General features: G+C 35.4%; 1 protein-coding gene across 7 annotated transcripts in view; it reads right to left on the bottom strand.

Annotated features, from left to right (window-relative positions):
• Window positions 1-1105: 1105 nt before the first annotated feature.
• USPL1 (ubiquitin specific peptidase like 1) overlaps window positions 1106-27467 on the bottom strand; it is a 32932-nt gene continuing 6570 nt past the window's right edge. For all 7 annotated transcript variants that reach the window (XM_025996740.2, XM_025996742.2, XM_025996743.2 and 4 more), the window contains 6 exons: window positions 22342-22987; window positions 18076-18189; window positions 13942-14071; window positions 10795-10920; window positions 5421-5578; window positions 1106-3168 (listed from right to left, as the gene is read on the bottom strand). In XM_025996740.2, coding sequence (XP_025852525.1) covers window positions 1289-3168; window positions 5421-5578; window positions 10795-10920; window positions 13942-14071; window positions 18076-18189; window positions 22342-22987 — 3054 coding nt within the window. In that variant the 3' untranslated portion in view covers window positions 1106-1288. The remainder of the gene's footprint in view (window positions 3169-5420; window positions 5579-10794; window positions 10921-13941; window positions 14072-18075; window positions 18190-22341; window positions 22988-27467) is intronic.

Here is a 27467-nt window from a genome sequence, read left to right as displayed (position 1 = left end):
AGACTGGTGAAACAATAATTCATACAACATAATGTAGCTATCCAAAAGCCGTCAAAACCATAAGATGGAAAAGTGCTCATTAAACATTAAAAAGATCTTACAAATAGGTACGATATAATTTCTTTAAAGTCTATAAGCATAAAAATATGAAAATGTTTGTAAGTAGTTACCACTAAATGTTAAGATGGATGATCCAAAATCTCCATACTTCTATTTGCCTAGTTTCTCCTGATAATAAACATGCAGTACTTTTGTAATCAGAAAACAGGGAATGGAAGGGAGAATTGAGAATAAATTGGACAAATCAATCATGAAGTGCGGAGTCCCTAACAGAGTACTCTACTCCAAGACTGCTACCCTTAAAACTTTAGTAACGACTCCTATGAACTCAAATCACTATAGCAGGGTGTGAAGTACCCGAATGAAAACTGACCGGTGGAACACGTACTTCTAACCGCTGTAGTAACCACACTCCTCAATCCCAGCTCTACAATCTACTAAGCTTTGTTCTGTTTATGTTAAATGCGATAAAAGTATCTCACTCAGAGAAAATGTTGAGGTTTAAATGAATTAGTGTTTCACATAAAACAGAACCCAACTTATAGCAAGTCTCATAATCATCTGATTACCTCCCTGAACTGTTGCTTGCAGAAATACATGTGCTGCGAGAAACATATTTATGATAATGTCAACTCTTTGCATATCAAAGAAAATCAGAAAAATAGGTTATTTTCCTGTTAGAGATCATTTACTGACCATGTAGCATTACTTAAAAATTCTAGTAACAAGGTTTCCTGCCATCTTTTACAGGTAGAGAAGGAAAGTTGTATGGGGGGTAAGTTTACATTCCAAAGTACTCAACTGGTACAAGAAAACAGGTTTAGGGTCTTATATGATCACAGAATCATTACCAGTCACACATTCTGTATGCCATATACAAGGACTTAAGTTTGTACAACTAGTGTTTTTCCTGAACCAGTGTAACCAAAATTAAAATGTAGAAATTTTATGTACCAGATTGTCAGAAACTAGATACTACTTTTCATTTGTAACATTCTGAAATCCTCATTCTACCACAAGACAAAAATTAGGCAAACAAGGAAAACAAATTCTCGATCATTTTAATTTATAAAACAGATGACATGCTTTGTGAGTAGAACCAAAGGTAAAATCTTCAGTAGCTTATATTTTGTTCATGACAAGGCCAGTGTGTAAACACTACTTAATAACATAGTAAGTTTTCCCAAGAGCAATAATAAATATTAAACTAAAAAGAGGTAACATGCACTCAACAACTCTCAAACAGATATTCATCAAAATGAGGTAAGTCTGTGTCATTTGCTAAAGAATTTAATGCTGAAGTGGAAAAAAACTCATCAAAAATATCAGTCTTCATGGAACTTTCCAAGTTCAATGCCCTAATGCAGACATTAGTTGTCAGTGAGTCTGGCTGAACTTCACACTGATTTTTCTTGGTGGGGCTACAGTAATTATGGTCCTGTCTCAGATGTGTGTTTTGGGGAATATTGTTTAAGTCAGTAGACACTGGTGCTGGGATGTTGTCATCTCCCATTTCTAAGTATCTAAAGTCTGCCTCCCCATTTTCTGAGTGTTCTGTTGAGACAACAGTTGCAGGAGACAATAATTCTGCTAAAATTTCTTCATGACTTTGACTACTGTATGGAAATCTGGTGCACCCGGATTTATTGTCAGCAGTATCAATTTGATACTGTAGTTCTTTTAACAAGTCTTCTATTGATTCACAATTGTTTTGAGACCCACAATGGGACACATGTTCTAATTTTTCACTTGGAAGTGTTCCTTTTTTGGGGGAAGACATAAGAGCAGCTAATTTCTTCTTTTTTGCCTTAAGTTTTTTAAGAAGTTTTAGACGAAGTTTATGAATCTGACCCTCAACAGAGTCTTCATGGTTTGCTGAAGAAATACTATTTTCTTTTATATAAGAATCGTGACTGCGGTGAGCTCCGTATGAGGTACTTTCACATTTCTTCAAAACATCTGAATCAGCATTAACATTAGCAGCACATACATGAGAAGTCATGCTACCAGATGATGGACGGCTTAATAGAGGGTTACTAACTGCAGGAGGTTTACTTGCACACCTATTAACTTTCCTAGAAGCCCGGTTAGCCTTTTGGTTTACGCCTTTTGTTTTAAAGCCACCAAAATTACTTGCCCCCTTAACTGAAGGCTGCAAATCAGTTACAGTGTTTCTATTATGAGCTGAAACACAAGGTGGCATAAAAGAAGCACCCTTGCTTAATAAGCCTTTAACCCAACTTCCTACAAATGGTTTCTTCTGAGTTTCTTTCAGAGTTGGATTCTGTACTGACTTCATTATCATGCTTTGAGAAAATGTTGCAGTTTCATTTTTCATCAAATTAGATACCTGAGTTGTAACAGGTTGTTCTGGTTTTAATTTCTCAGTTTTGGGTGAAAGAAATTGCTTTAATGGAGTGTCCTCTAGGGCAACCGTACCCTCAACTTCTATTGGCTTTATTCCATGTATAGGAGGATCAGTAGCATGAGTACTATTCACAGGTTTAGTAATTACGTCTTTTGTATTCATCTGTGCCAACTGCATGTTTGCATCTACAATTTGAGATGGAAAGCTTAAATCCATGACTTGGTCTTGAGTAAGCTTTTCAACACATGGAGCTGATAATAAAGAAGCCACTTGTGACTCTTGTGATTGCGAAGTATTTGTTTTGCAGACTCCTGCATTTTCTGCAACATGTTCATTTAGGAAATGTTCAGAGTTAATCTGTATTTCTTCAAGTGTCAAAGACAAAATATCATTGCCAACCAAATCTTCTGGACCTGAAAATAAATGATGTCCACAAGCTACAGCTTCACCCTGCGAGAGACTGCTAGGAGCAATTGCCACATCAGTGGGGAGAGTTCTTGAGGACGGCCCAGCAGGAGCAGTATCACCCACAGAACACAATGTTGGAGAGGCTGGTTTCTCATCACTGAAAGCAGGCTCATCATTACTCTTTTTAAGTGGAAGGTAGGCAGATGCTTTATCTGTCATTTGGGATGTTTTTCTTTCCCAAATAACAATATGTATCTCTGAACCAAGAACTTCAAATTTCTCACGTCTTTCAGAACGTAGGCCTTTTAGGTCATCACATTCAAGCCAACTTCCTAGGGGATGAGGAAAGTTCAGTAAATAAGGTTAGACATTCAAAACTCACCAGCTTAGGTTCACTTTCTTCTGGCCACTTTAACAGCTATATCCCTGAATATCCAGCAAAGGAGAACATTAGAGAACATGGTCTTATCCTTACGTCACCATTTTTCTCTGCCAAAGGCTAAAGTCTTATTTGGCTAATAAAAGTTACGTACTGGGACACCTGGGTGGCTCAACGGTTGAATGTCTGCCTTTGGCTCAGGGAGGGATCGAGTCCCACATCTGGCTCCCCGCATGGAGCCTGCTTCTCCCTCTGCCTGTGTCTCTGCCTCTCTCATGAATAAATAAGGTCTTTAAAAAAAAAAATCACAGTATTATCACCCAATTTACCCGACAATATCAGAAAACTGATTAAGTTTTTCCTTTTACACGAATTTTCAAGATAAATGAAGCCTGTAACCTCAAGTACCAATATTTGCTTCAATTGTTAATTTAGTTCAATTCTTCTTTTCCTTTTTTTGGTTAGGAAAAAAACTAGAGGTTTTTAGGTGTTTGCTTATATTATTTAAGAGATTCTATTTTCTCATTTGTCAAGTGAAAATGAAGTGATGGATGACAAGAGAAGAGGGGACCCTCCTTTACACACAAAAATCCCTCCAAGAATGGTTATTCACTAAATTTTATGGATATATCACAGGAACCTATTTTTAATTCTATACCCATTAAAGCTTTGAGACTTTTGTTTGCTTCCATCAGTGGTTGTCTACCACACATGCACATTAGAATTACTTGATTCACATTCAGACTTAATCCCCAGAGATTGATCCAATGACACATAGGAGAGTCAGGACATTTTTAAAACGTAATCATGATTTTTACATGTTGTCATGGATGGAAACCATATATAACCATCTAACCTACCTGAAGAGGATCTCAGATTCCCTAGAATGCAGCAAAAAACTAAAATAAGTTGTTTTTTTAGTTTTGTTTACATTATTGAGAATTATTTCCCCCCTAATTCTGAAGTAGGGTAAAACTTTAGGTGACAGTATTTCTAAAGTGAGTTTTACTTTGCAAAGTGCCTTTATAACCCATTATTGTGTCATTCACCCAAAACATCCCTAAGAGGAAGACACAAAATATGAAAAGTGTCTAAACAATAGAAAAGAGAAAAAAATATCAAAAAATATCAGAGACCCCTTACCAACAGCCTGATATAACACTTTATGGGGCTAGTGATCTTGTTTAAGACAAAATGAACACTTTGAGAAAAATAAACTCAATATTAAACCATATTAGATAAGTGGAAAGAAAAACTTAGCTGTACTTACGAGCTGTACTTTTAACTTTCTATTGAAAAATTTATTTAAAGGCTTTATCGTGACTATAGCAAATTATGGATTTCAGATATTCTATTTTAGTGACAGAAGACTACATAGTTTGTAATGTCTAATAGTCTTATATATAGATGTTTACTTCACTTTAAAATTTTTTTTTCTTTTTAAGTAGGCTCCACGCCCAATGTGGCACTGAGATCAAAAGTCACATGTTCTACCGTAGTGAGCCAGCCAAGCACCCAATAGATGTTTTTACTTATATTACTAACAACTGCAAACTAAGCAAAATTTGTTTTTGTTCTTTCTCAATTAAAAACCTTCAGTATGATGTACTTTCTTTCTAAAAGAAGTACATGGTTACATATCTAAACAAATCAAAATTGCCACCATTCACTTTTCTATACTGAACATATATTACCCATGGAGTAAAAGCAAAAAAATAAAAGCAAACGTACAAAGTGGAAAAAAGTAAACTGTAAACCAACACTAGTCTGTGATCTTCTCCTCTGTCTAGAAAAAAAATATGCATATGCATGTGTATACCCATACATCTACAAAGCAAAGATAGGAGTGTTTCTAAACCAGTGACAGAGGAGACGAGGAGGGCAGAGGAAAAAGCAAGGGCAAGTGTCAAGGCAAAGTTTGCCTTAAAAAAAAATCTGGAGTTTAGATTTCATGTATTATACAAGACAGGAGGTTTTTTTTTTTTTTTAAGATTTTATTTATTTATTCATGAGACAGAGAGAGAGAGAGAGAGAGAGAGAGAGAGAGAGAGGGGCAGAGACATAGGCAGAGGGAGAAGCAGGCTCCCTGCGGGGAACCTGATGTGGGACTTGATCTCAGGACCCCAGGATCATGACCTAAGCCAAAGGCAGACACTCAACCACCGAGCCACCCAGGTGCCCCAAGAAAAAGGTTTAAACACTTACCATCAGGATCTAAAATCCACGTTATAAAATGATTATTTGCTTGGTACTGAATTACAGAAGTTATTTGATAAAGACAGCCTTCAAAATGAAATGAATAGTGCTGCAAGTCATTACGTGGCAAGCCTTCCACAAAGTGCAACATGAATACAGGAGATACTCTGTGGGAGAGAAAGGCAAATGAAGTCAAACAAATGTCCTGTGCCTGTTATACAAAAGATGATCTGAAGCAAGGAAGTCACACATAATACTCCCAAGGCTAACTCCACTAATTTTTCTTGAGAACCTCCAGATGTGTGCCTTAATTAGAAATGGAGAACTCACTCTACAAAGTATGTAACAGTAAACCCTTCTCAGAATGGTATCAGTGACAGTTGGAAGCCATCATGCAATAAGGTTCTAACACAGACCATTAAACAAAAATTGCTCTGTAAGCTGCAATGCTGCTTTGGCTTAAAGAAGATCTCTTTGTAACGTAACTACTCTATAAAATCGCAGGGAAAAATCCAGACCTTTTTAGACTTTTCTTGGACATCTAGTGCCCAAATGAATTACTTTCATTAGATAGATAATAGGTAATATGTTAAGCAAAGTAACAAACCTAAGACATTAAACATTTAAAAAACCTCAACATGCTAATAATTTGGCCTATTTCACTGTTATCTCAGGAAGCAGACAGGTCCATCAAAGTACAACTTTTACTTAGGAATTTTGATTTGTACCTATATAGAGAAGAAAATACAACATACTAGTTGATTTACTAGAAACTTTAAGACATCCATCATTTCAAAAATACACTTTATGATTACAGTAACGTGACAAACCAGAACATATAACCCAAAGATGTCCCTCAAATAACCAAAAAAAAAAAAAAACAAACAAACAAAAAACAAAGCTTTCAGGATTTAAGAAAGATGTCGAAAATATCTCTTTTCCTAATATTTAAACAACTATCAAACTTACTTAGCTTATCAAAGTTTATTCAGCTGAAATGAACTTCAATATCCAAAATGCAGATTATTCAGTGACAAGGAATGAGTAAGTTATCTCTTGTCAATCATTCTGTTAGAGGAATAATCAAGTCTTCAAAATTTAAGTACCTATAAATAAAAAGTCCTGTAAAACTGTCTATAATGCTAACCCATTTTTTTTATCATACCTATTTAACTGATCTAAGATACCACCAATTATAATATATACCACTAGCGAAGAAAACTGCCAACTAAACTCTATCATGCCATCAATTCTTAGATGTACTCCCATTTCAAATATGTTAACATGTAAAGAGTGTGCCTTTGAATCAACGACCCACAGTGAAACTAGAGATATAGGTTCTCACAGCTGGACATGCAGGCTTAGGCACCTGCCTGACTATAAGTACTAATACTTAGTTCTCTTGGTCTCATATGGTACCTTTTCAAGATATCTTCTGAGGCCAGTTACTAAAACATTCTCTTGTTGATTCCTAGACTATACAAACTCATAAATTTCCTGCCTTCTTTGTGTGAGTTAAACATGGAAAGTGTTAAATAGGCAACATTTCTTTCTTAATGGCATATTTTTAAAAAATGCAACTTATAAACGATGGCATCTTGGATTCAATAAAATAAAGCATATGCCCCCTCCTCCTTCTCTAGTTCATTTTTTTTCTGGGTCCCCTAGACTCTGTCTAGCGTCCCTTAAAAGTCACAGGTTCCTCCTACCCATAATTCCAGCTGATCTCATTTCCAGCCACTCAGCTGAGAGTAGAACTTACTCCTACCTTAGCAATAGATATTGTTCTCAGGCTGCTGCTTACCCATAATGCCTGTCATGTCAAAGATGATGCTCAGAGCTGAGAGGATCAAGTTAGGTACTGACTCAACCATAAAAAAATTGGATGGGACAGGTTAACAGAACTGAAAGAGAGTCACAAGAGATTTCAAGCTAAGATCCATTTGTATTCACCTCCCTAACTTGAGATTAAACTCCTCTTATAAGGATCTACTCTCAGGAAAAGAGAAAACAGAAAATAGAGAAAGCAGCACACAGAACTGTGCTAACTGCCCTGCTACCCACAGACAGCAGGAAAACACCAAGTCCCTGTCCCACAAAGAGCAGCCACAGTCTCGTGTGAATAGCCAAGAGGACTAGTGTTTTATTTTTATCCTAACTAATGCAATGTAGTAATTCATATTTTAGAAAATGCAATTTTAACGATGTGAATATATGTATTTCTGAACCATAAAAATATAGGCTTTAGGTAAAAAAAAAAATCTGCAAATGTAATTTTGAAATCTCCTTAAATTTTAGATCTAATTACATCACTGAATGATTCATATTTCAGACTGACAGAAAAATGAAAAATATGAGTAAAATCAGACATAATTAATTAGAATTGTTTCATATTAATTGTAAACAAAATACTTCAGAAGTATTCAACTCTTCAACAAAGGTTTACAACTGTATTCTTTAGAAGTAAGTTCAAGGATCTCAGAAATAATACAGCATTTTTTTTGCCACACAATAAAGACAATAAAGACTTAAATTAAGAAACATAATTTTAATTATTTTATGTATAAGTACTCCATCCAAACTTTCATGACACTTTAATACGGTCTATAAACACAGAAAAGAAACATCTAATTTCTCTTCCTACCCTCTCCTATCCTTTACAGTCATTAAAAAAATAAATAAAAATCACTGTTAAAAACGAAGTTTACATAAATAAGCTTTTCAAATGACAATCCAGCATAGTGTATAACCAGACTCCTAGAGGTGGTCATGGCAGTAGTGAGGTTCATTTTAAGAGTTTGTGAAGTATAATTAAATCGGGTTCTAAGTTGGTGCTCCACAACACCATACTCTGAATATAATTCCTAAATAATTTACTTAAAGTAGAAGACGTGAACTTGTTAGATCTCATTCACCTGATTTATCAATGGACTCTTTCTAATGGGAACATATTAGAAGTGCAGATTACCTGAGACAAAGTGTTCAGGGAACTTATAATACTATTAATTTTTAGAATGCTATAAGGTTAAATTATGCATAATATCATGATGGACCTAATTACTTTTAAGTTATCCTTAAAAACGATATTAAATTTGTTTCTAAATTCTATTAGATATCAACAAATCAAGAATATGAATTTCAAAGTAAAAAAACTACAGAGGACTTTATAAAGACCTTGTCATTTAATATTTAAATGAATTTTACATACTAGCTCAATTACTTCTGAATATAGTAAAAGTCCAAACTATAAATTCTGCTTATAAATTAGAACTCTAAACACATTTCACATCGAAACACTTACACCTAACAGATTCATTGCCAGATCAGAGCATGAATCTTTAATGTTAAATAAAGCAACATATCTGTATAATGAAAAATTTTATGTTGCAATGCGAACAATTAACAGATCAAACAAAATAGTAGTATAATTTTATCTTCAATGCTGGGGCTTGAGAAAGAGCAGATATAGCCGTTAGATGAAATCACATACACCAGGAAGCTCCAAACCACCCAACGGTCCAGTATAGGATGGCAGATACCCACATCTTGTTGCCCTTTTACTACCTTTTCATCAAGGACAAGGCTTAAACAAAAAAAAGCCTCCTGTAACACTTCAATCTAAAAGTTTGAAACCCCAGACAGCCACGAAAGACTATGGACCTCAGGTTAAAGATTCTCCTTTTCTTTTCCACTCAAATGCTATCAAATGATAGTGAATGACCAAAAAAAGGAGGGTAATAAACCAAAAGAAGGAAAAGGAGACATAAGCAAACAAGAAAACAAGTATTCTGAACGCAAAAAGCAAGCAGGAAAGCGGTCACTTAGCAGACTGAAGTGATGACATGAGTGTTATGGAGTGGGCACAATGATGAAAAGAGCATATGTATACCCCACATCCCTTGAAAGACTCAATACTGATAGGTGACAAATGAAGAATGTGGGGTTAAGGCCCGGATACAAAAACTGGGATTGTGACAGAATGAGTGCGTAAAGAGCACTCCCAGGCACTAGGCCCGGAGAAGAATCAGTATAACCTTGAACACTGAAGCAGCAGCATAAAAAGTGGCAGAAGAACGGTTTCTAGAAAAAAAGAGGTGGGTGGGTGGGTGGGGAAGAGGATTCAAAAACTGTGCAACACAATTGTTTGGAAAATTTATTGATGGGTGTGTGAAGAATTTGGAAAAAATTCACAATGGATACATAATGCAAATGAAAACACAAAGAAATTAGTAATTCCAGGAAAAATTAAAAGTTACAAAAGAAATAAAACATAACCATGTATACTGCTTGGATAGAGATGGAATATATGTATATTTATAATAATAAACAGTACTGATTTAACAAAAAATGTAATCCTATAGGAAGGAGGACAGGGAGAGGATACAGAGATGGGGCCCAGGTGTTGGGTGTAAGGCCCCAGTCCTCCACTACTATAAAAGAAGACTATATAAAGGTGGAAGAAGACTGTATAAAGGTGGAATGAGCACAATGTTCTGAATTGCCCAAGTAAATACTACCGTAAAGGTGTCAAGTGCATGCTTAAAGGAGAGGAGGTAGGAGACGCACTGCTCTTTTTTTTCCTTGAGTCTGGGCACTGTTAGATAAGAATTTATCCGTTGTATGAAAACAAATTTTTAGTACAGACTGAAGGATTTCCTGTCACATCCTCTAAGAGCATCAGAAAAGGTAAGAAAAGGTTAATGTGCCTGGTTTTTCAGGACACCAAATTATACCTCCAAACATTTCTTTACTGCAGAGTCAGAGGTGAGGTGACTAAACATGAAGGTTACAAAGGATGTCTAAGTGTGGTGAGTATATTAACAAAGAGAGACAAACTGCCTATAATGGAACTGACCTCTGAGTTTAAAATATGGGGCTTCTGGTGGTAGTAATTCCAACCAGTGGTCCCACCGAGGACAAAAAGAAAAGTTGGCAAAATATAATAAAAACACATTCACTCAAAGGCAGCAGAAAGCTTATAAGAAGATGAAGAATTAGCTTGGGTTCTGGGAGAAGATAGGAATTCAGACAGATGAGCCTGTGGTTCATCTTTGAGTCATCTTAGTTCTTGAAATCAGATTAAGGGAATCACAGAATTCTAGTGACTCCAGGCACTTGGCAGAGGAGAGAAAAACTGGAAGATTAATATCCTTAAAGGGAGAAAAAAGGTAAAGGAAAGAAAGGCACCAGTAGAGCAGGGTCAGACAATCACCCCAAGACAGGTCTTCATTGGTATTTTGTCTGGGACAGTTTACTTAGTGGCCAGAATAACTATGTTATTTAACTCAAACTTCTGAAAAGTAGGTTAGTCATTACTTTCAATTCTACACACTAAATCCACCTTCATTTTTGTTCTAAAAAGAGTAAGGCAATTTTAACTCACTTTTCCAATATCATTTTTCTTATCTGTGACTTATTGCTGCAATTGTTACATGGACCAAAATGGGCAGCATTAAGTGGGTGCCACTCAGGGATGACATTTGTAAAAGTGACCAGATTCTTCATATATCTGCCAAAAAAAACGAGACATAACTTAAATTCATTTCAATTCATTTACATTAATTTAAATCAATGCCTAAATCTTGGTTTATAATATAATAAATACAATAAATTCATACGCCAATGTTCCTTCCAAACCATAGTAAAGCTCTCTGTGAAGACTTCACAATAATTATCTCTATTTTTTCAGCTGTAAAATAAAGCAAATGTTCAAAGCAGGGTTTCTCAAGAGCAATACCAATGACATTTTACACTGGGTAATTCTTTGCTGTGAGGCACTGGTCCTGTGCAGAGGATGTTTAGCATCATCCCTGGCCTCTACCTAGTAGATGCCATTAACCGCCTCCAATTGTGGCGGTTAATGGCATTAGCTCCAAACACTACCAAATGTCTCCTGAGATACAAAATAGTCCCTAGTTGAGAGCCACTGTTTCCAAAATTATTAAGAGCTCATTCCTTCCTTTTAAGATTCACAATCTGGCTATCCATATTGACAACCAAAAAAGCATTTACAAATATATAATCAGGAATACATACAACTTAATTTTCTTAATCTTTAAAAAATTAGAATACCAGTGTTAATTGTTTCACTGGTTACAGAAGTTTTAAAATTGCACTTTAGCCTAAATAGTTGACAGCAACAGGCACCTAGAAAGATGGTATTTAAAGATGTACACTACATCTCAACTGGATTCCCTTTAATAAAAATACCTTTAAAAGAGCAATTAATTACCAAAGAGACACTAGCTTTTTTTCTATATAATAACAAACACTGATCAATCATAAGTGACATAAGCACAGACTGCTACAAATATACCAGTTCTCAGGGAAGCTAACATTTTAAAAGCAAAGGGGCATAATGTTATCACTAAAATGGAATGACTTATTTATACCAAATTCTTGGTTCTCAGAGATGATGACTGAGTAAAGGCTCCTATTTTTTGATCTATAAACAGGAATTTGTCTCAGCAAATAAATGTTAATTGCACCACATGACAGCGAACATTTTTGAGCACTTACTACATGCAAAGCAGGGTACTGTGCTGTGCTAAGCACTCATCTCCCAAACAACCCTAGGTGGCAGGTACTATTCTCTCCATTTTACAGACAAGCAAAGTGAAATATAGAGCGTATATCATTTGATGACAAATGACAGACCTGAGATTTGAATATAGGGAGTCTGACTCCAAACACGTTTTTAACTGCCTCCAAAATATACTTTGTAAATAAAGTAAAATCTTAAACTGGGCCTAAAAACAGCAGCATAAAACCATGAGTTTGCTGGATATTCTCCCATCAGATTTAGTGGAAACAGATTTAAACTATGATATACTAAGATGTATTTAATGAAATGCCACTTCATTTTAGCTTTTCCTCTTTAACTGTTTTTAGAACAGAAGAATTAACAAACAAACAGCAGCAAACCCAATTGCCAGTAGTTTCCTTCCCTTGAGCCCTCAGTTTTTTTCATACACCTCCAAAATGCACTTAACATTTTGCATCCAAAAGATCAAAAATAATTACTAAGTCACTGACGTTCAATTACGTGTTTATCTGTTATCTCACTAACTTTGGCCAGGATACAGATTATTTTTCTGTTGAGTTCCTGGCACACAAAATATACTCAATGAAAAGCTGTCAAACAACTCAGATGTGGATTCTGAAAAAGCTGTAATTAAGCTGCTTTTAATCATCAAATTTGTTTATATTATTTAAAATCCAGGTGGTGATTAAGGAATATACCACAGTCAGCAGGAAAGTCTGAGGCCAGGAAACCTAAGCCTGAATTTTGTCACTTAGTAGTGTGTCACTCTGGGCCTTAGGTATATATTTAACCCCTTTTCAAGGTTCACATTTGTCTTTCCACACTCATCAGATGAGGAAAAGATCAGTGATCTGATATGAATCAGTGACACAAGACCAGGAAAGACTCGTTCTTATACTCATAAAAAATTATTTAAGTCCTAGGTATGAGTGAAATGCTTATTCTTACTCTCTTCTAGTCATTTTGAGCTAAGTGGTAAAAAGTTTTCTGGTTCTGTTACCTGCATACCAAAAATAATCTCAATTTAGATAATATCTAAGCAATAGTTTCCACTTACATTTTTATTTAATAATTTTAAGAGGCTCTAAATTTTCTAATTTGCTAGTAGGTAAGAAAAGAGGAAAGGACTGAAAGAATTATCTCTATTATAGTAATTTGAATAAATGACCAACAGAATCAGTTTGGTAATCTTTTTAACTGCCAGCCAGCAACTTTCTCTGTGCAATGAAAACTTTCTCTGACTCCTCTTCCAAAACATACTCTCCTCTTATTATATGGTCAGTGTATGGAAACAAAAGAAATCCACTGCCGCTTTCTTCTCACACAGTTCTTCCCAAGTCCCAATCTCAGAACATTAATGACTGTGTGTCAATCATGATCCCTCTAATCCTCACCTAAAGGCATGAGAGAAGGAGAAAGTAGGCTGAGACAGCTCACATGCAAGAGGATTCTGCCGGTGGCTGGTCTCATGGAGGACTAGGAGAGCCAAAGTAACCTCTCAGGACTATTGCCAGATTCTGGAAGCCTAAAATCAGTTTCTACCATGATAAAAATGTAACCAAACAAAAACCCTAGTTGCTAACAGAGAAATAAACAAAACCTATCATTTCAAATAATTCTAAGAAGTATTCTAACTCAGCAGAGAATCTAGAGGGGGAGCTGTGAGAGGAATGTACTACTCTTCCCATTGTCCTCCCTTCCACTGCAAAACTTAAGAAAAAACTCTTACTAATTAGTCATCTAGGCAAACCATGGTTTTTTATTCTTCCAGTTTAAAGAAGCAAGTAAACTGTAGTTTCTGGGGATCAAATTTTTCCTTTTAATCTTTATGGTGAGGAGACTTCAAGATATGGAAGGAATTTTACGGAGCGCAGAAGGAATCACGGTGAGAGAAGTACTATGAATGGAAGCAAGTTTTATTCAAATTTTATTACTCGGAACCATTTTTAAAAAATATGTCCATTTAAAAAAGAGAGAAAGACTAACCTATTTTGATACTTGTGTCCACATTGTGAACAATCAAAATTCCATGAGAAAGAATACATGAAGAGCTTTTCAATGAGGGGTTCCATTTTTAAGAGCAGGGGAAGTGCAAACACGGGACTTTCCATATCACCTTTAAAAAGAAAGGGAAAATTATTGCTCATAATTAACTCAAAGAAGTAAAACAAAATTAACTTATCTTTTCTCACTATATTCACGGTACAAATATATGCGAAAATATATGACAGAGTAAGTTATACACAGTTGGGCAAGGGGGAGTTTTTAAGAAAAAAAGGTTTTTTTAAGAGAGAGCACAGGCACATGGAGAAGGGCAGAGGGAGAGGGAGAGAGAATCTCAAGTAGACTCCCACTGAGCATGGAGCCTGACGCAGGACTCAATCTCATGACCCTGAGGATGATGTGAGCTGAAATCAAGAATCATACACGTAACTGACTGAGCCACTCAAGACAGAAAAGACCTAAAAAAATCTCCTCAGATCTACTTTAAAGTTTTTCTCCGGAAAAAAAAAAAAAATCCTCAGAGCTTGAACAGCCCTAGAGTATAAGACAAAATTGTAATATAGGATTATAAAAACAAAACAAAACTATACAAACGGTTCATCACAAATACTAAAAACAATATATCTATCCAGTTTAACACTGCAGAATAGTGTCAGAGTGGACAAAACCATTAAAAAAACATTTCTAGGGACGCCTGGGTAGCTCAGCAGTGGAGCGTCTTTCAGCTCAGGGCGTGATCCTGGAGTTCCAGGATCGAATCCCACGTCGGGTTCCCTGCATGGAGCCTGCTTCTCCCTCTGCCTGTGTCTCTGCCCACCCCCCCTGTCTCTCATGAATAAATAAAAAAAATCTTAAAAAAAAAAAAAAAGCCATTTCTAGTCCAACTCTCTTGTTCTGCATGTGGAGAGAACATGATACACAGGGTTAAAGGGCCTGCCTCAAATCTCCCCACTGCTCATCTACCACTCTTCCTAAAATCTTTTAGGCTCATCTTTTAATAATTGAAATTAGGGGCATCTGGGTGGTTCAGCTGGTTGAGCATCAGCTCTTGATTTTGACTGTTGTGATCTCAGGCTATGAGACAGAGCCTCATGTAGGGCACTCTGAGTCTGCTTGAGAGTCTCTTCCTCTGCCCCTCTCCCTGCTCTCTAATAAATAACTTTCTCTCTCTCTCTAAAAAAAATAAATAAATAAAGTTCAATGACTTTAAGACTAGAGAAGAGCTGAATTCTGGTGTCATTAAAAAAAAAAAAAAAACTGAACTGTGAATCAATCCAGTCTTCCAGTTTTGAGATCAACAGACATTTTATTTTTTATTTTTTTAAAGATTTTATTTTTATTTATTCATGACAGACACGAGGGTGGGGGGGTTGCAGAGACACAGGCAGAAGGAGAAGCAGGCTCCATGCAGGGAGCCTGACGTGGGACTCGATCTCGGGTCTCCAGGATCACGCCCTGGGCCAAAGGCAGGTGCTCAACTGCTGAGCCACCCAGGGATCCCTCAACAGGCATTTTAAATATGATTTACATTCTACTCTTGTTTTCCAATTTATTTCTCACCTTCCTGTCCCCAGGGGAGCTTAGCTGCCACTCTACTGATTCAACCCTAGAAAGAATCGGAGTCCTTCCCTCCGCTGCCTCCCCTGGGACACTATCATTTCCATGGTCCAGCTCTCCCCCTAGCCTGGAGTGACAGTAGCCTGGAACACGGCCAGGAGGAGTCACCTTGGCAGGACTCAACAACAGAGCAGGAGGTGTTACTGCCTAAGCATGCTCTATAAATACCAATAGTTATTTTAACAATCACCTTTGTAGCGACTCTTCCACCACTACTTTTGTACAAAAATGAAAATCAAAATATTTTTTATATATAGAAATAAATACAAATCAGTCTCCTAAACAGGAACACACACAGCAACAACACACGCAAACTGTTAAAACAGCACTTAATATAGCAGGAGTTTGTAATAGTTACTAGCATTTAAATCTTACTCTAAATATGAATTGAAAAGTAAATAATCTACTTCATAATGACAACATAGGATCTTCAGGTCTAAAAAGACATATAATTCTCAGTGAATCAAAATATGAAAAAAAATAAAATAAAAGAGCTCAGAATACACTGTTAAATAAGTTATATGCCTACAGATTTTAAGGAATTTATCTAGCTCCTAAATGGATCCTAATTATTTTTCCTTTGTTTACAAATTTTATGGGTATTAAGCATAAAGCATCCACTAGAGAAAATACCAATTAATTTCAATTTTTATAACCTCCTGCTGCAATTAGTTAAGTGGTTTCTTTGCCTATAGTATCTTCATCCCAATGCCTACCCAACTACTAGTTTGCATATTTCCCTAAAATACCATCATTTGCCATGATACAAATCTTTCAGTGACTCTCTGCTGTCTAGTCAAGTTTTCCCTTCTGGTAATTGCTCACTAACGTTTTCTGGCCAATTTTCTAACAATTTTCTTTTTTTAAAGCAATGCACAGAATTCTTTACAAGATAGCCAGGATATTATCTCTTTGTTCTATCTTTACCCAAAGGTTTCAAACTTCAATGTGATCATATCTACCACTATTTTATATAACTTATTTAAGAAACGCTTCTCCACTAAGTGGTATAATATTCACCCATATTTTTTCCCTAAGTTCTATAATTCTGCTTTTCCATGTTTATGTCTTTAAATAGGCTGAAGTTTCTTCTGATTACAGTGTCAAGTAGGGATCTAATTTCCCCCTTCTCAGGAACCAACTGTCCCATCACCATTTGCTAGACAGCTTTTCCTTTCCCCACTTACCTGCATCACCACCTCTGTCACATGATATGAGGTAATAAGCAAAAGGAGAGGGTTTACATCTGTACTCTATTCTGTTCTACGGTCTGTATATCCCTACACTGGCATACATTATCTCAAAAACTAAATTACTCTTTAAAATTACATAAATAAGCACAAATCACAACAGTATATTTTTCCTTTAAAAAAATTAGACATTAGAAAGAAAAAACCAAATTGAAGAGAGCAGTTGCCTTTGTGGGGAGGTAAGGAAGAACAAAGGGGGCTTCACATGTATTTGTAATATTTTATTTCTTAATTACAGGAAGGGGGAACAGAAAAGATGGTTTATAATGTACTTTTTAAAAACAATAATCAAAATGATACAATGACAGATCTTAAAAATTTAACCAACACTCAGAATCAGTAGACTCTACTCCTCTGTTTAGAACTTGAAAGTACATGTTAACATTCAGAATGAGAACACATACAATATAGGTTTTTAAAATGTACTCCAAAGCAAAGATTACATTTCACTAGTAAGATCTTCTGCTCTAACATAGCACCTATTAACTACTGAATGAGTAGTATGAACACAAACAAGAGAGGAATTCTATTGTATTAGAAGAGCTGTATGCTTGCCCAATCGCTATGATTGGAAAAAATAATAATTTAAAAATTCCTTCTCTGTTACATAGAAAACCAGGCCCAAAGCCGCAGTGGAGCAAGATGCAACCATGTCCCAAATAAAATTATAAGGGCTAAGAAGAGTGCTGATTCAGACCTGGGGAGAAATCACTGTTTAATTTAAATGGGAACTGGAGTAGGGACCCTGAATAAAACATATCAGGTCATTCCAGGAGGGAAAGGATACCTGCAAAAGGCACCACGGGAGCCCTGGTCTATACTCTGGTAATCTTAGGGAAAAGGCTCATTTTAAATGAATATACACCCAACAGATCAGTGGTTAGGGGTAAGAACAGAGGCTGAAGGAGCCTGAAGAAAACTTTTTTGGTAACAGAACTGTTCTCTATATTCTCTATTATTATTATTCATTTGAGAGAGAGAGACCTAGAGAGCACTAGCAGAGGAAGAGGGAGAAGCAGAAACCCTGCTGAGCAGGGAGCCTGACATGGGGCTTGATCCCAGGACCTGGAGATCATGATTTATACTGAAGGCAGACGCATAACCAGCTGAGCCACCCAAGAAACCACACAGATGCTCTCTCCCAATAATCTAATTACCCAAAGTAATAAAACAGTATTATATTTTCTTATAACGTAAGTACTTCTTCATGGTAGATGAGTAATACAGTTAAATTTTACAAATTACTTACCTAAGGTGCATCTAAGCTGAGGCTGAAGCCTAATGAAAATTTCATCTCTGACTTCATTTAGACAGGCTTCTATCTTTGCAAATATTTCTGAAGTAAGTTTTTCACAATCTCCATCTAAAAATGAAGTACATATTATTAACTTATCAATCTATATCTTTCCACAGAAAATTAAAACATTACCAAGAATGTAAGTTCATCACAGTCAATAAATTTTGCAGAGACAAAATGGAAAACACAAAATTTCCTTAATTCTCATTCCTCTCTGCGCTATACCATATATTGCCTTAATATTCCCTCAGCCCAGTATCAAAAATATAATTAAAATTAATTCAAATAATTCCAAATGCATGAGCCAGAATCAGGGCTTGAGTAAATCTCAGTGAAAGCCTTTCTCATCCAAATAGCCACAGGCCTAGTAAAAGAGCTACATATTCAGATATTCTACCTATCCCTGAAATAAATGAAGCTATGTCTTTACATGTGATTATTACTCATTTTAGAGACAACATCTACCCATTTATTTCTTTGTATAACTTTTATTACCTCACATGAATTTGCGTCATTAAAAACTTTGTGGGTTAGTTATTACACTCCCAACTAAACCACAGTTTTTATTAACCCTTATCCTACTACTAGACATTTAGGTTGTTTCTTTTCTCACTATTATAAATATTACCATGATAAACATTTTCTAGGCACATATTTATCCATGTTTTTGTTCATTTCTTTAGGATTAAAGTCCTCAAAACATAATTAATTGTGCCAGAAAACCAGCCCCCATATAAATCTGACTCCAATTATTCTTTTTTTTAAAAAAAGATGTTATTATTTATTCATGAGAGAGACAGAGACAGAGAGGCAGAGACAGGCAGAGGGAGAAGCAGGCTCCATGCAGGGAGCCCAATGTGGGACTCCTTCCCAGGTCTCCAGGACCACACCCTGGGCTGAAGGTGGTGCTAAACAGCTGAGCCACCCAGGCTGCCCTAACTCTAATTATTCTTAAGCTACAAAAGATTTCACCAAAATCTATTACAAATAATTCATATAGCCTGATCATACTCTGTTGATCTGTTTTACTATGAAACTATCTGTATTCTCCTATAACAAGAAGTAAGCATTAACCAGAATTATTTGACCATGTCAAAAAAGGAGAAAACTGTAAGCTTCAATCCAAAGACAACTTAAACAAATGCAATTACAACCAAGTTACAAAACTACAATTATTCTGCAAAAAATTAATATAACTGAACATACAACATGGTGAAATAAAGAAAATTAAGAGCATACTCACTAAGGTAGAGAACTGCTGAATCATTTCATTGTACACCCAAGACTAATACAACACTGTATGTTAATTATGGTTCAATAAAAAAAGAAACAAAAAATAAAGTGGCTATGCTTTATAAAAAATATAATTAAAATTAATTCAATATTCAAGTCAAAATTTGAACAAGAAATATGCTCTTCTGTAATCATCGACTGAACTGTTACCTAATTCAGTATTGAGGTTCCTGTAATTATAGAGAACAGAAATACACAGAAGAAAAGGCAAAAGCAAAAATTCTTGCGAAAAACTGAATTTTAAAACTTGCAAAAAATTTAATCTCAAACTCAAACAGAGTATTTCTTATCCAACAAAATTATAACTTTAAAAAGGTCCATATTCAAAGGTGATCTGAGTGCTCTGGGATGTTTTCTTCCACATATGAAAATGGAATTATATGTTGATACAACCCTTCTGGAAAGCCATTCAGAAAGACTTTTTATATTTAAATTTTATTATCTCTTCTAGGATATAACCAGCAATGGATCCAAAGGATATGAATTATTTGTCACAGTCTTTATTTATAATTGCAAAAATAATAAGTACCCAGAATGGTCAATAATGGGAAAACAACATATAGGATTTATATATAAATGCACAACCCAAATCATGTTGAATAAAGGTAAGGATTCTTGCCCTACTAGATAGCAAGACCTAAAAAGCCACAATTAAAATAGTGTGGCATCAGTGCAGGGACAGAAAAATGGTCAACAATGGGGAACCAATGTACAAGATTTACATAAAACACTGCACAACCAAAGACAAATTGAATAAAGGTGAGGATTCTTCTACTATCAGACAGCAAGACATCAATAACCCTGGTAATTAAAATAGTGTGGTATTGACACTAGGATAGATAAAGTAACCAAGAAAACAAATGTTTAGAGTTAATGAACAGCTACACACATATATGGAAGGCTATGTAACAAATGTGGCTTGGCAGATCAGTTGAGGAAAAAAGTGGAGATGGAAAGACTGGCTAGGCAATGGGGGGGGAGGGGAAGGGATCATTATCATACACAAAAATTAACTTTAGGTGAATTAAAATTCAAGGTCAGCAACAAAACTTTATGACTTTCCAGTGCAAATAGAGCTGAATGACTTTCTAATTTTGGAAAAGACTCCTTTTAAATGTCAGAAGTATTACTAGCTACAAAAGATTAACAATTTCTGTACATCAAAAGATATCTTTATAAAAATAAAAATGTAAGATACAAATTGGGAGATTTAGCAACACATATCTGACACAAAGATAGCAACAAAGACATAGCAGCTCAAGTACATGACAATAAAACAAGTCAGGATAAGACACAAACAGGCATTGCACAAGAGAGGAAACATTATCAATTCTACACTTGAAGAGCTATCCAACCTCTTTAAAATTTAAGAAAGGCAGAGAGTTGGGGTGGGGGTAAAGAGGTGAGGGAACTAAAGAGTACATCTGTGATGAGTACCAGGTGATGTATGAACTGCTGAAGCACTGCACTGTATACACTTGAAACTAATATAACATTATGTTAACTGTAATTAAAATAAACATGTAAATAAAATAAAATAAAATTTGGGAAAGGCAAATCAAGACCACAAACCATTCTGCATCATTCAAATAGCAAAATTCTCCAAGTGTGAAAATAACCAAGGGAGAATATATGGATCAGGAAGATCTCTTACACATTGCTAATGGGAATATTGATTGGTACAACCAGTTTGGACAACAATTTGCCATTATCTTGTAAATCTGAACTTAAAGCCAATGATTTAAGATTTTATTTATTAATCTAAGAGAGAGCACACATGCACACACTAACATAAGCTGGGGGGAGAAGGAGAGAGAGAAAATCTAAAGCATATTATGCTTGAGACCTCTGTCCAGGTCCATGGGGCTCAATTCCACAACCCTGAGACCAAAACCTGAGTTGAAATCAAGTCAGACGCTTAACTGAATGAGCCACCCAGATGCCCCAGAGCCTATGCTTTGATTCTATTACTGTGGTATACCCAAGAGACACTCTACTTGAGCCCAAGAATAGTTCTGGAAGCACTATTTATAATGGCAAACAACTCAATGACAGATGAATGAATAAATATACTAATTTATTACAAAATGGTTATCTAGAGCAATGAAAAATAAGGAACTACCAATTCAAGCAGTTTCATAAATAAGTATTTATAAAAAGGAAAAAAAGGGGGCGCCTAAGTGGCTCAGTTGGTTAAGCATCTGCCTTCAGCTCAGGTCATGATCCTGGGGTCCTGGCATCAAGGCCTGCATTGGCTTGCTGAGCAGGGAGACTCCTTCTTCCTTCTCCCTCTGTTGTCCCTGTTTGTACACTCTCTCTGTCAAATAAATAAATCTTAAAAGAGAAAAAAAAAAAAGGTCCCAGGGACACCTATGTGGCTCAGTGGTTGAGCCTTTGGCTCAGGTCATGACTCCGGGGTCCTGGGATGGAGTCCCGCTGCCTTCTCCCTCTGCCTTTGTCTCTACCTCTCTCCCTTGTGTCTCTCGTGAATAAATACATACAATCTCAAAAAAAGAAAAAGGTCCCAGAAAACATACTGTACAACATTCTTATAAAATTAAAAACAAAGTAAAGCAGGCAATATGTTGTTTAACAACACATATGGTAAAACAAAATATTTCAAAAAAGAAGAAATGATATAACACATTTCTGGTTAATAATTATCTTTGGAGGGGAGATGAGAATGGGATGGAGAAGACCACACAGGTAGATTAAGTTACTGGAAATATTTTAATTCTTTTGGGTTGGGAGGTGGATTCATGGGAATCCTATTGAAAAAAATTATATATATCCTTTATTGTGAATAGAGATTCTTGGAGAGTTGTGGAATAGGGAGCGATTTGTAGCTGTATGTTCTCCAATTGTTATGAGACAAAACTGAACTTTAACTTCTTTAAATATAAAAGATAAATTATTATTACTAACCTTTAATTCCATCCAATTGATTGGTGTGCAGAAGCTTATTAGCTTGATTATACTTCGTAAACAACTGCCAGAACACAGAGTCCTCATTAGGGCACAGGTCAGTCGCAGTGTTTTTTAACCCTTCCAAGTGTACCAAGGCTGACAGAATACAATCTAACCAACAGAGAGCATTAGCATTTTTCCATTGGACACATAAAGACTGGCAAAGTGATGTACATTTGCTCTCCAATGGCATTTCCAGTTCAGACATGCATCCTTCATTTTGAGGAGAAATCCCTCCAGTTCCAGAAACATCAACTGTAGAAGGATATCCTTCCGCAGCCAAATCAATAGTATCAGCCTCCAAAATCTCAGTCTGTTCCAAGGAATCAGCTGTCCTAACTGGATTCTGTGGACCACTGTGTGGTAAATCAGGTAAGTGAGATGAGGTTTTATCATATGCTTCTCCATTATCTTTGCTGTTCAAAACTTGTTCACCATCAGTAACGATATGATTTTTAGTCTTTTTGGCATTTGCTAAAAGTGATGCATCTTTATACTTGGTTTCCAAGAACTTTCTTTTTTGAGGCTTATTTGGAGTGTGACAATCTTCCAAATCAGGAGAAATTAAGTTATTAAGTGATTTAGAGCCCAAAGGATAGATGCACTAGAAAAAAAAAATAAAATGATAAACTATAAATTCAAATAAGCTTACGTTTTATATTAGTATCTATGTCATAAAAAATAGAAAATTTTAGCATCAATACAATTTTACCAACCTAAAATTAAATGAACTAGGGAATAAACAAAATTTAATCAAAATTTTGGCTCCCTAAAGCAAAATTTGCCCTAGTTAATTTGAACAATCAAGGGTTTAATCTGATCTACACTAAAGTAGCTAACAAAGAAAACATACGTACCTCTGCTTTAGTAAAAAACCTAACGTTGAGTGAACTTACAAATCTCAACAATTTAAGGAAACATTCTGTGATAGGTGCTATTCTTTTTGGGACAGGTACACTGCATAACATTAAAAACTGGAAAAATATTTTCATTTTTTGGGGGAAAATATTTCAAATAAAGAAATGTGCATTTGTAATTTCCATGTTTCTTAATTTAAAAATTGAATATTAATCTGAGAGCACATCTACATAACAATTTTTATATCCTTACTGGACTTAGAGGCAAACTGGCTGAATTTTAACAACTTCCTCAAATCTCATTATCAACACGATTTCAGCCAAATATCAAAAGTGTAGACAAATCACCAAAATAACCAATTTTCCCCAAATTGGAAACTAGGAAAATATTTTAAAAGACAAACTCAAGAAATCTACATACTATGTGTCTTCATTTAAAATAATGCCTTCTTCTATACAAGCATGGCAATGGCAACTGCTACCCTGGTGGCCTCTAATGAACTAGAGAACTACCCCTCCTGCTATCCATGTCTTGGTAGAGTTAACCCCCAACTGCATCACTTGGGGCTTAGCCATGTGACCAGCTTTGATGTGATGTTAGCAAGCATGATGCACATGGAAGCCTGATAAGCATGGACTCACTGGGCTAGTCCTTTTGGAGCCTTCCTTCGGGAACACTCCTTAAAGAAACCTCATCCATCATACGGTGAGGAACCCAATTAGCCTCATGGAGAGACTGTCATGGAAAATAACTGGGATCCTGGCTGACTGGTAGGGCTGTGTTCCAAGTTGGTAGCTATGTGGACATTTTAGGTTTCCCAGCCAACAACAGGTGAAGTGTTAAGAACTACCTGGGCAACCCACAGAATAATGAAGTCAAGCCATTAAGTTTTTTTAGTTAGTATGTTTTGAGCAACAGATACTGAAATGTGCTAAATCCTTTCTTAAAGTAAAGCTTCTTCTATACAAGTGAACACTATATTCATAATATTGTACTTAGGAAATTCTTTAGTTTACAGGATAAGTTCTGGATTCTTCTCACTGTTACCAACTAGTAGTACACTCACCATCAACTAACAACTTGACCCTCAACTTTATACCTTGAGATTATTTCCTAAATCCTACCATGTCAGAAAATAGAGAACATTTTAAAACAGCAATAATTTTGTACTCATAGTCACAGACAGGTATATATTAAAAAAAAAAAAAAAACCAAAACGAAAGCAGGACCTCAAAAAGGTATTTGCACACCCATACCCATTGCAGCATTATTCACAATAGCCTATAGGTAGAAGCTACCCAAATATCCATGAATGGACAAATGAATAAAAAAATGTGTATATACATACAACAAAATATAAGTCAGTCTTAAAAAGTAAGGAAATCTGGTTATAGGCTACAAAATGCAAAAATATTGAGGACCTAATGCTAAGTAAAATAAGTCAGTCATAAAAAGACAGATATGGTATAATTCCACTTATATGAAGTACCTAGAGTAGTCAAATTCATAAAGACCAAACGCAGAATGGTAGTTTTCAAAGGATAGAAAAGAAAGCTGTTATTCAATGGGTACAGAATTTGAGTTTTTCAATACGAGAAAGTTCAAGAGATCTGCTGTATAATAACGTGAATACATCTAACACTCCTGAATTATACACTTAAAAAAATGATTAAGATGGCAAATTTCAGTTTCTTTTACAATTAAAATTTTTTTAAAAAACAAAAAAATAAAAAATCTTTATCTCAAGCAGAGTCAAGATCATGGTGTGCACATCTTATCAGTACCCTGAATTAAAAACAATAAATAAAAGGGCCCTTGGGGCTGCAAAATTTAGTGGCCTAGATGGTTTCCCCCTATATTATTTGAAAATGTCTTAACAGACTTTTCTATCTATGATTTGTGCTCCAGTCATAGAGACAATTTAAAATACAATTTGTCCTTGACTTGATTTTCCCTTTTATAAATTAATGCTTTCAGATTTTTCTCTTTATACCTTGACTTTAGCTACTACTTTGTATTTATAATGAACATATGCCATTTTGGTAACTAGAAATTGTTAGCCTGTCTTCGAAAAAAGTAAAGTCATAAAACGATAATTCATAGAGTACTAATTTTTCCATCTAGCCCAACCATGCAAGAGCATTTAAAATCTAAGGCTGAAAAAAATCTAATGCTGTCTCTTTCACTGTCTTTGAGCAGCTTAAATACATTCCCGTTTTTATTCCTATAAAACAGAAAAAGGAAAACATTGTACATTACCTTATATTTGGAAAATCAGCTATAAGGTATGACTAAAAACAAAGTATAAAAATATGTACAAAAGTTAACTTACATTTATTTTACAAATGAAAACCAAGAAAATGAGTGTTTTCTTTGATGACTTAACACTAATAACTTCAGAGCCTTATAAAATTCGTGTTTAAAAAAAACTAAATATTCCAATAAAAGACTAAATAATGTAATAATAAAAAATGAGATAAAACTCCCTAGAGTTTTAAAAAACTTGAGTTTCAATTTATTAATTCAGAAGCAGAATCGCAATCTTAGTGCTTTTTTCAAATCAAGAAACTTCTGATGAAGAGGAGTTTCCATTGTGGTTCTTTGCAATTTGGTAAGTGAAAGAATGTTCAATGAGCTTCAAATTTTATAATAAAACTTAAGAGAAATGAACAAATTGAGTCAAAGGTCTCACAGACCAAAGATCAGTAAACTCTACCTGTAAAAGACCAGATAAATATTTCGGGCTTTGTGAGCTAGTCAAGGTCTCCAGCATTACTACTTAAGTCTGCCATTATAATACAAAAGCATCCAAAGAGAATGCAAAAATGATTCCATATGGCTTTATTCCAAGAAAATATTTTTATGGACACTGAAATATGAAATTCATATAACCTTCATGTATTATAAAATAGAATTTTCATTTTTGCCTATTTAAAAACATATTGTTTTTAGCTTGTGGGTATCATATAGGGTTTGCTGACTCCTGGTCTAAACCAATCTACTTCATAAAATATACACAGGGCTCTTACTGATTAGAACACTTTCTAAAAATAAGAGCAATAATTACTTTAAATTTTTTTTTACATCTGTAAAGTATAAACTTAAAATCCTTGGTTATATTATATTTTCCTCAACACTTGAAAAAAAAAAAAATGTTCCAAAACTAAAAATGCAAGTAATACCTCTAACTTTAATAGCCAAAATCTATGGCCCAAGGACAGGGACTTCTTTATTACAGCAGTCCATAGTTAAAGAACTCTACTGAAATATAATACATTGGAAGAGGGGAAAATAGTTTTCTTCTAGAAAGATTTCTCTCTTTGCCATATTTACCATTCTACAACTTTGTTCTGAGCTAGTTAATGAGTAAATTATGTAGTCTATTTGGATAAGCTGTCAAACCCCCTAAAATCAAGCCCTCTCATTGTTAAACAGAGCCCATTGTCTGCTTCAGAGATAGCTCTCCAGAAATTCCGTGACACTTTCTATTTTTCCCTCTCCACTGGATACAACCAACAAACGTGTTATTTTTCCCAACTTAAAAATTTCCTCCTCCAGGTACCACCTCACATCTGTATTTCTCAGTTTCTCCTCTCCGGTTTTCTATCACTAACTCCAACCAAGTTTTTACCTAATACTTTACTGAAACTCTTCTCCTCAAGGTTCTCAGTGATGCCCACAACACTCCAGCCAATGGTGAGTTGAATCCTCATTCTCCTTGAGTTGAAGGTAAATAATTTCCTCCTTAAATATTTTTTTCATTTTACTTCCAGAACAAAATACTCTCCTCTTTCTGGGTTTACGTCTACCTCACTGTCCACTTCTTCTCTCACTCCTTTCCTAGTTTCACTTCATCTCTTCAATTTCTTAATGTGGGAGTGTAACAGGGCTTAATCCCTGGATCACTATCAATATTTCTAGGTAAGCTCATCCACTCTCATGGTTCAATTATTTACATGCTGATGACTCCCAAACTCTCTAACCTCATTCTCAATCTAATACCAGACACATAGATCCGACCACTTATTTCTTTCTTTAAAAAAAAAAAAAAAAAAAAATTTATTTATTTATTCATGAGAGAGAGAGAGAGAGAGAGAGAGAGAGGCAGAGATACAGGCAGAGGGAGAAGCAGGCTCCACGCAGGGAGCCCGATGTGGGACTCGATTCTGGTCTCCAGATCACACCCCCGGCTGAAGGCTGCACTAAACCGCTGAGCCACCGGGCTG

Source organism: Vulpes vulpes, chromosome 9, assembly GCF_048418805.1.
Source record: "Vulpes vulpes isolate BD-2025 chromosome 9, VulVul3, whole genome shotgun sequence".
Lineage (NCBI taxonomy): Eukaryota > Metazoa > Chordata > Mammalia > Carnivora > Canidae > Vulpes > Vulpes vulpes.
This window is presented reverse-complemented; position numbering and strand designations above follow the sequence as displayed.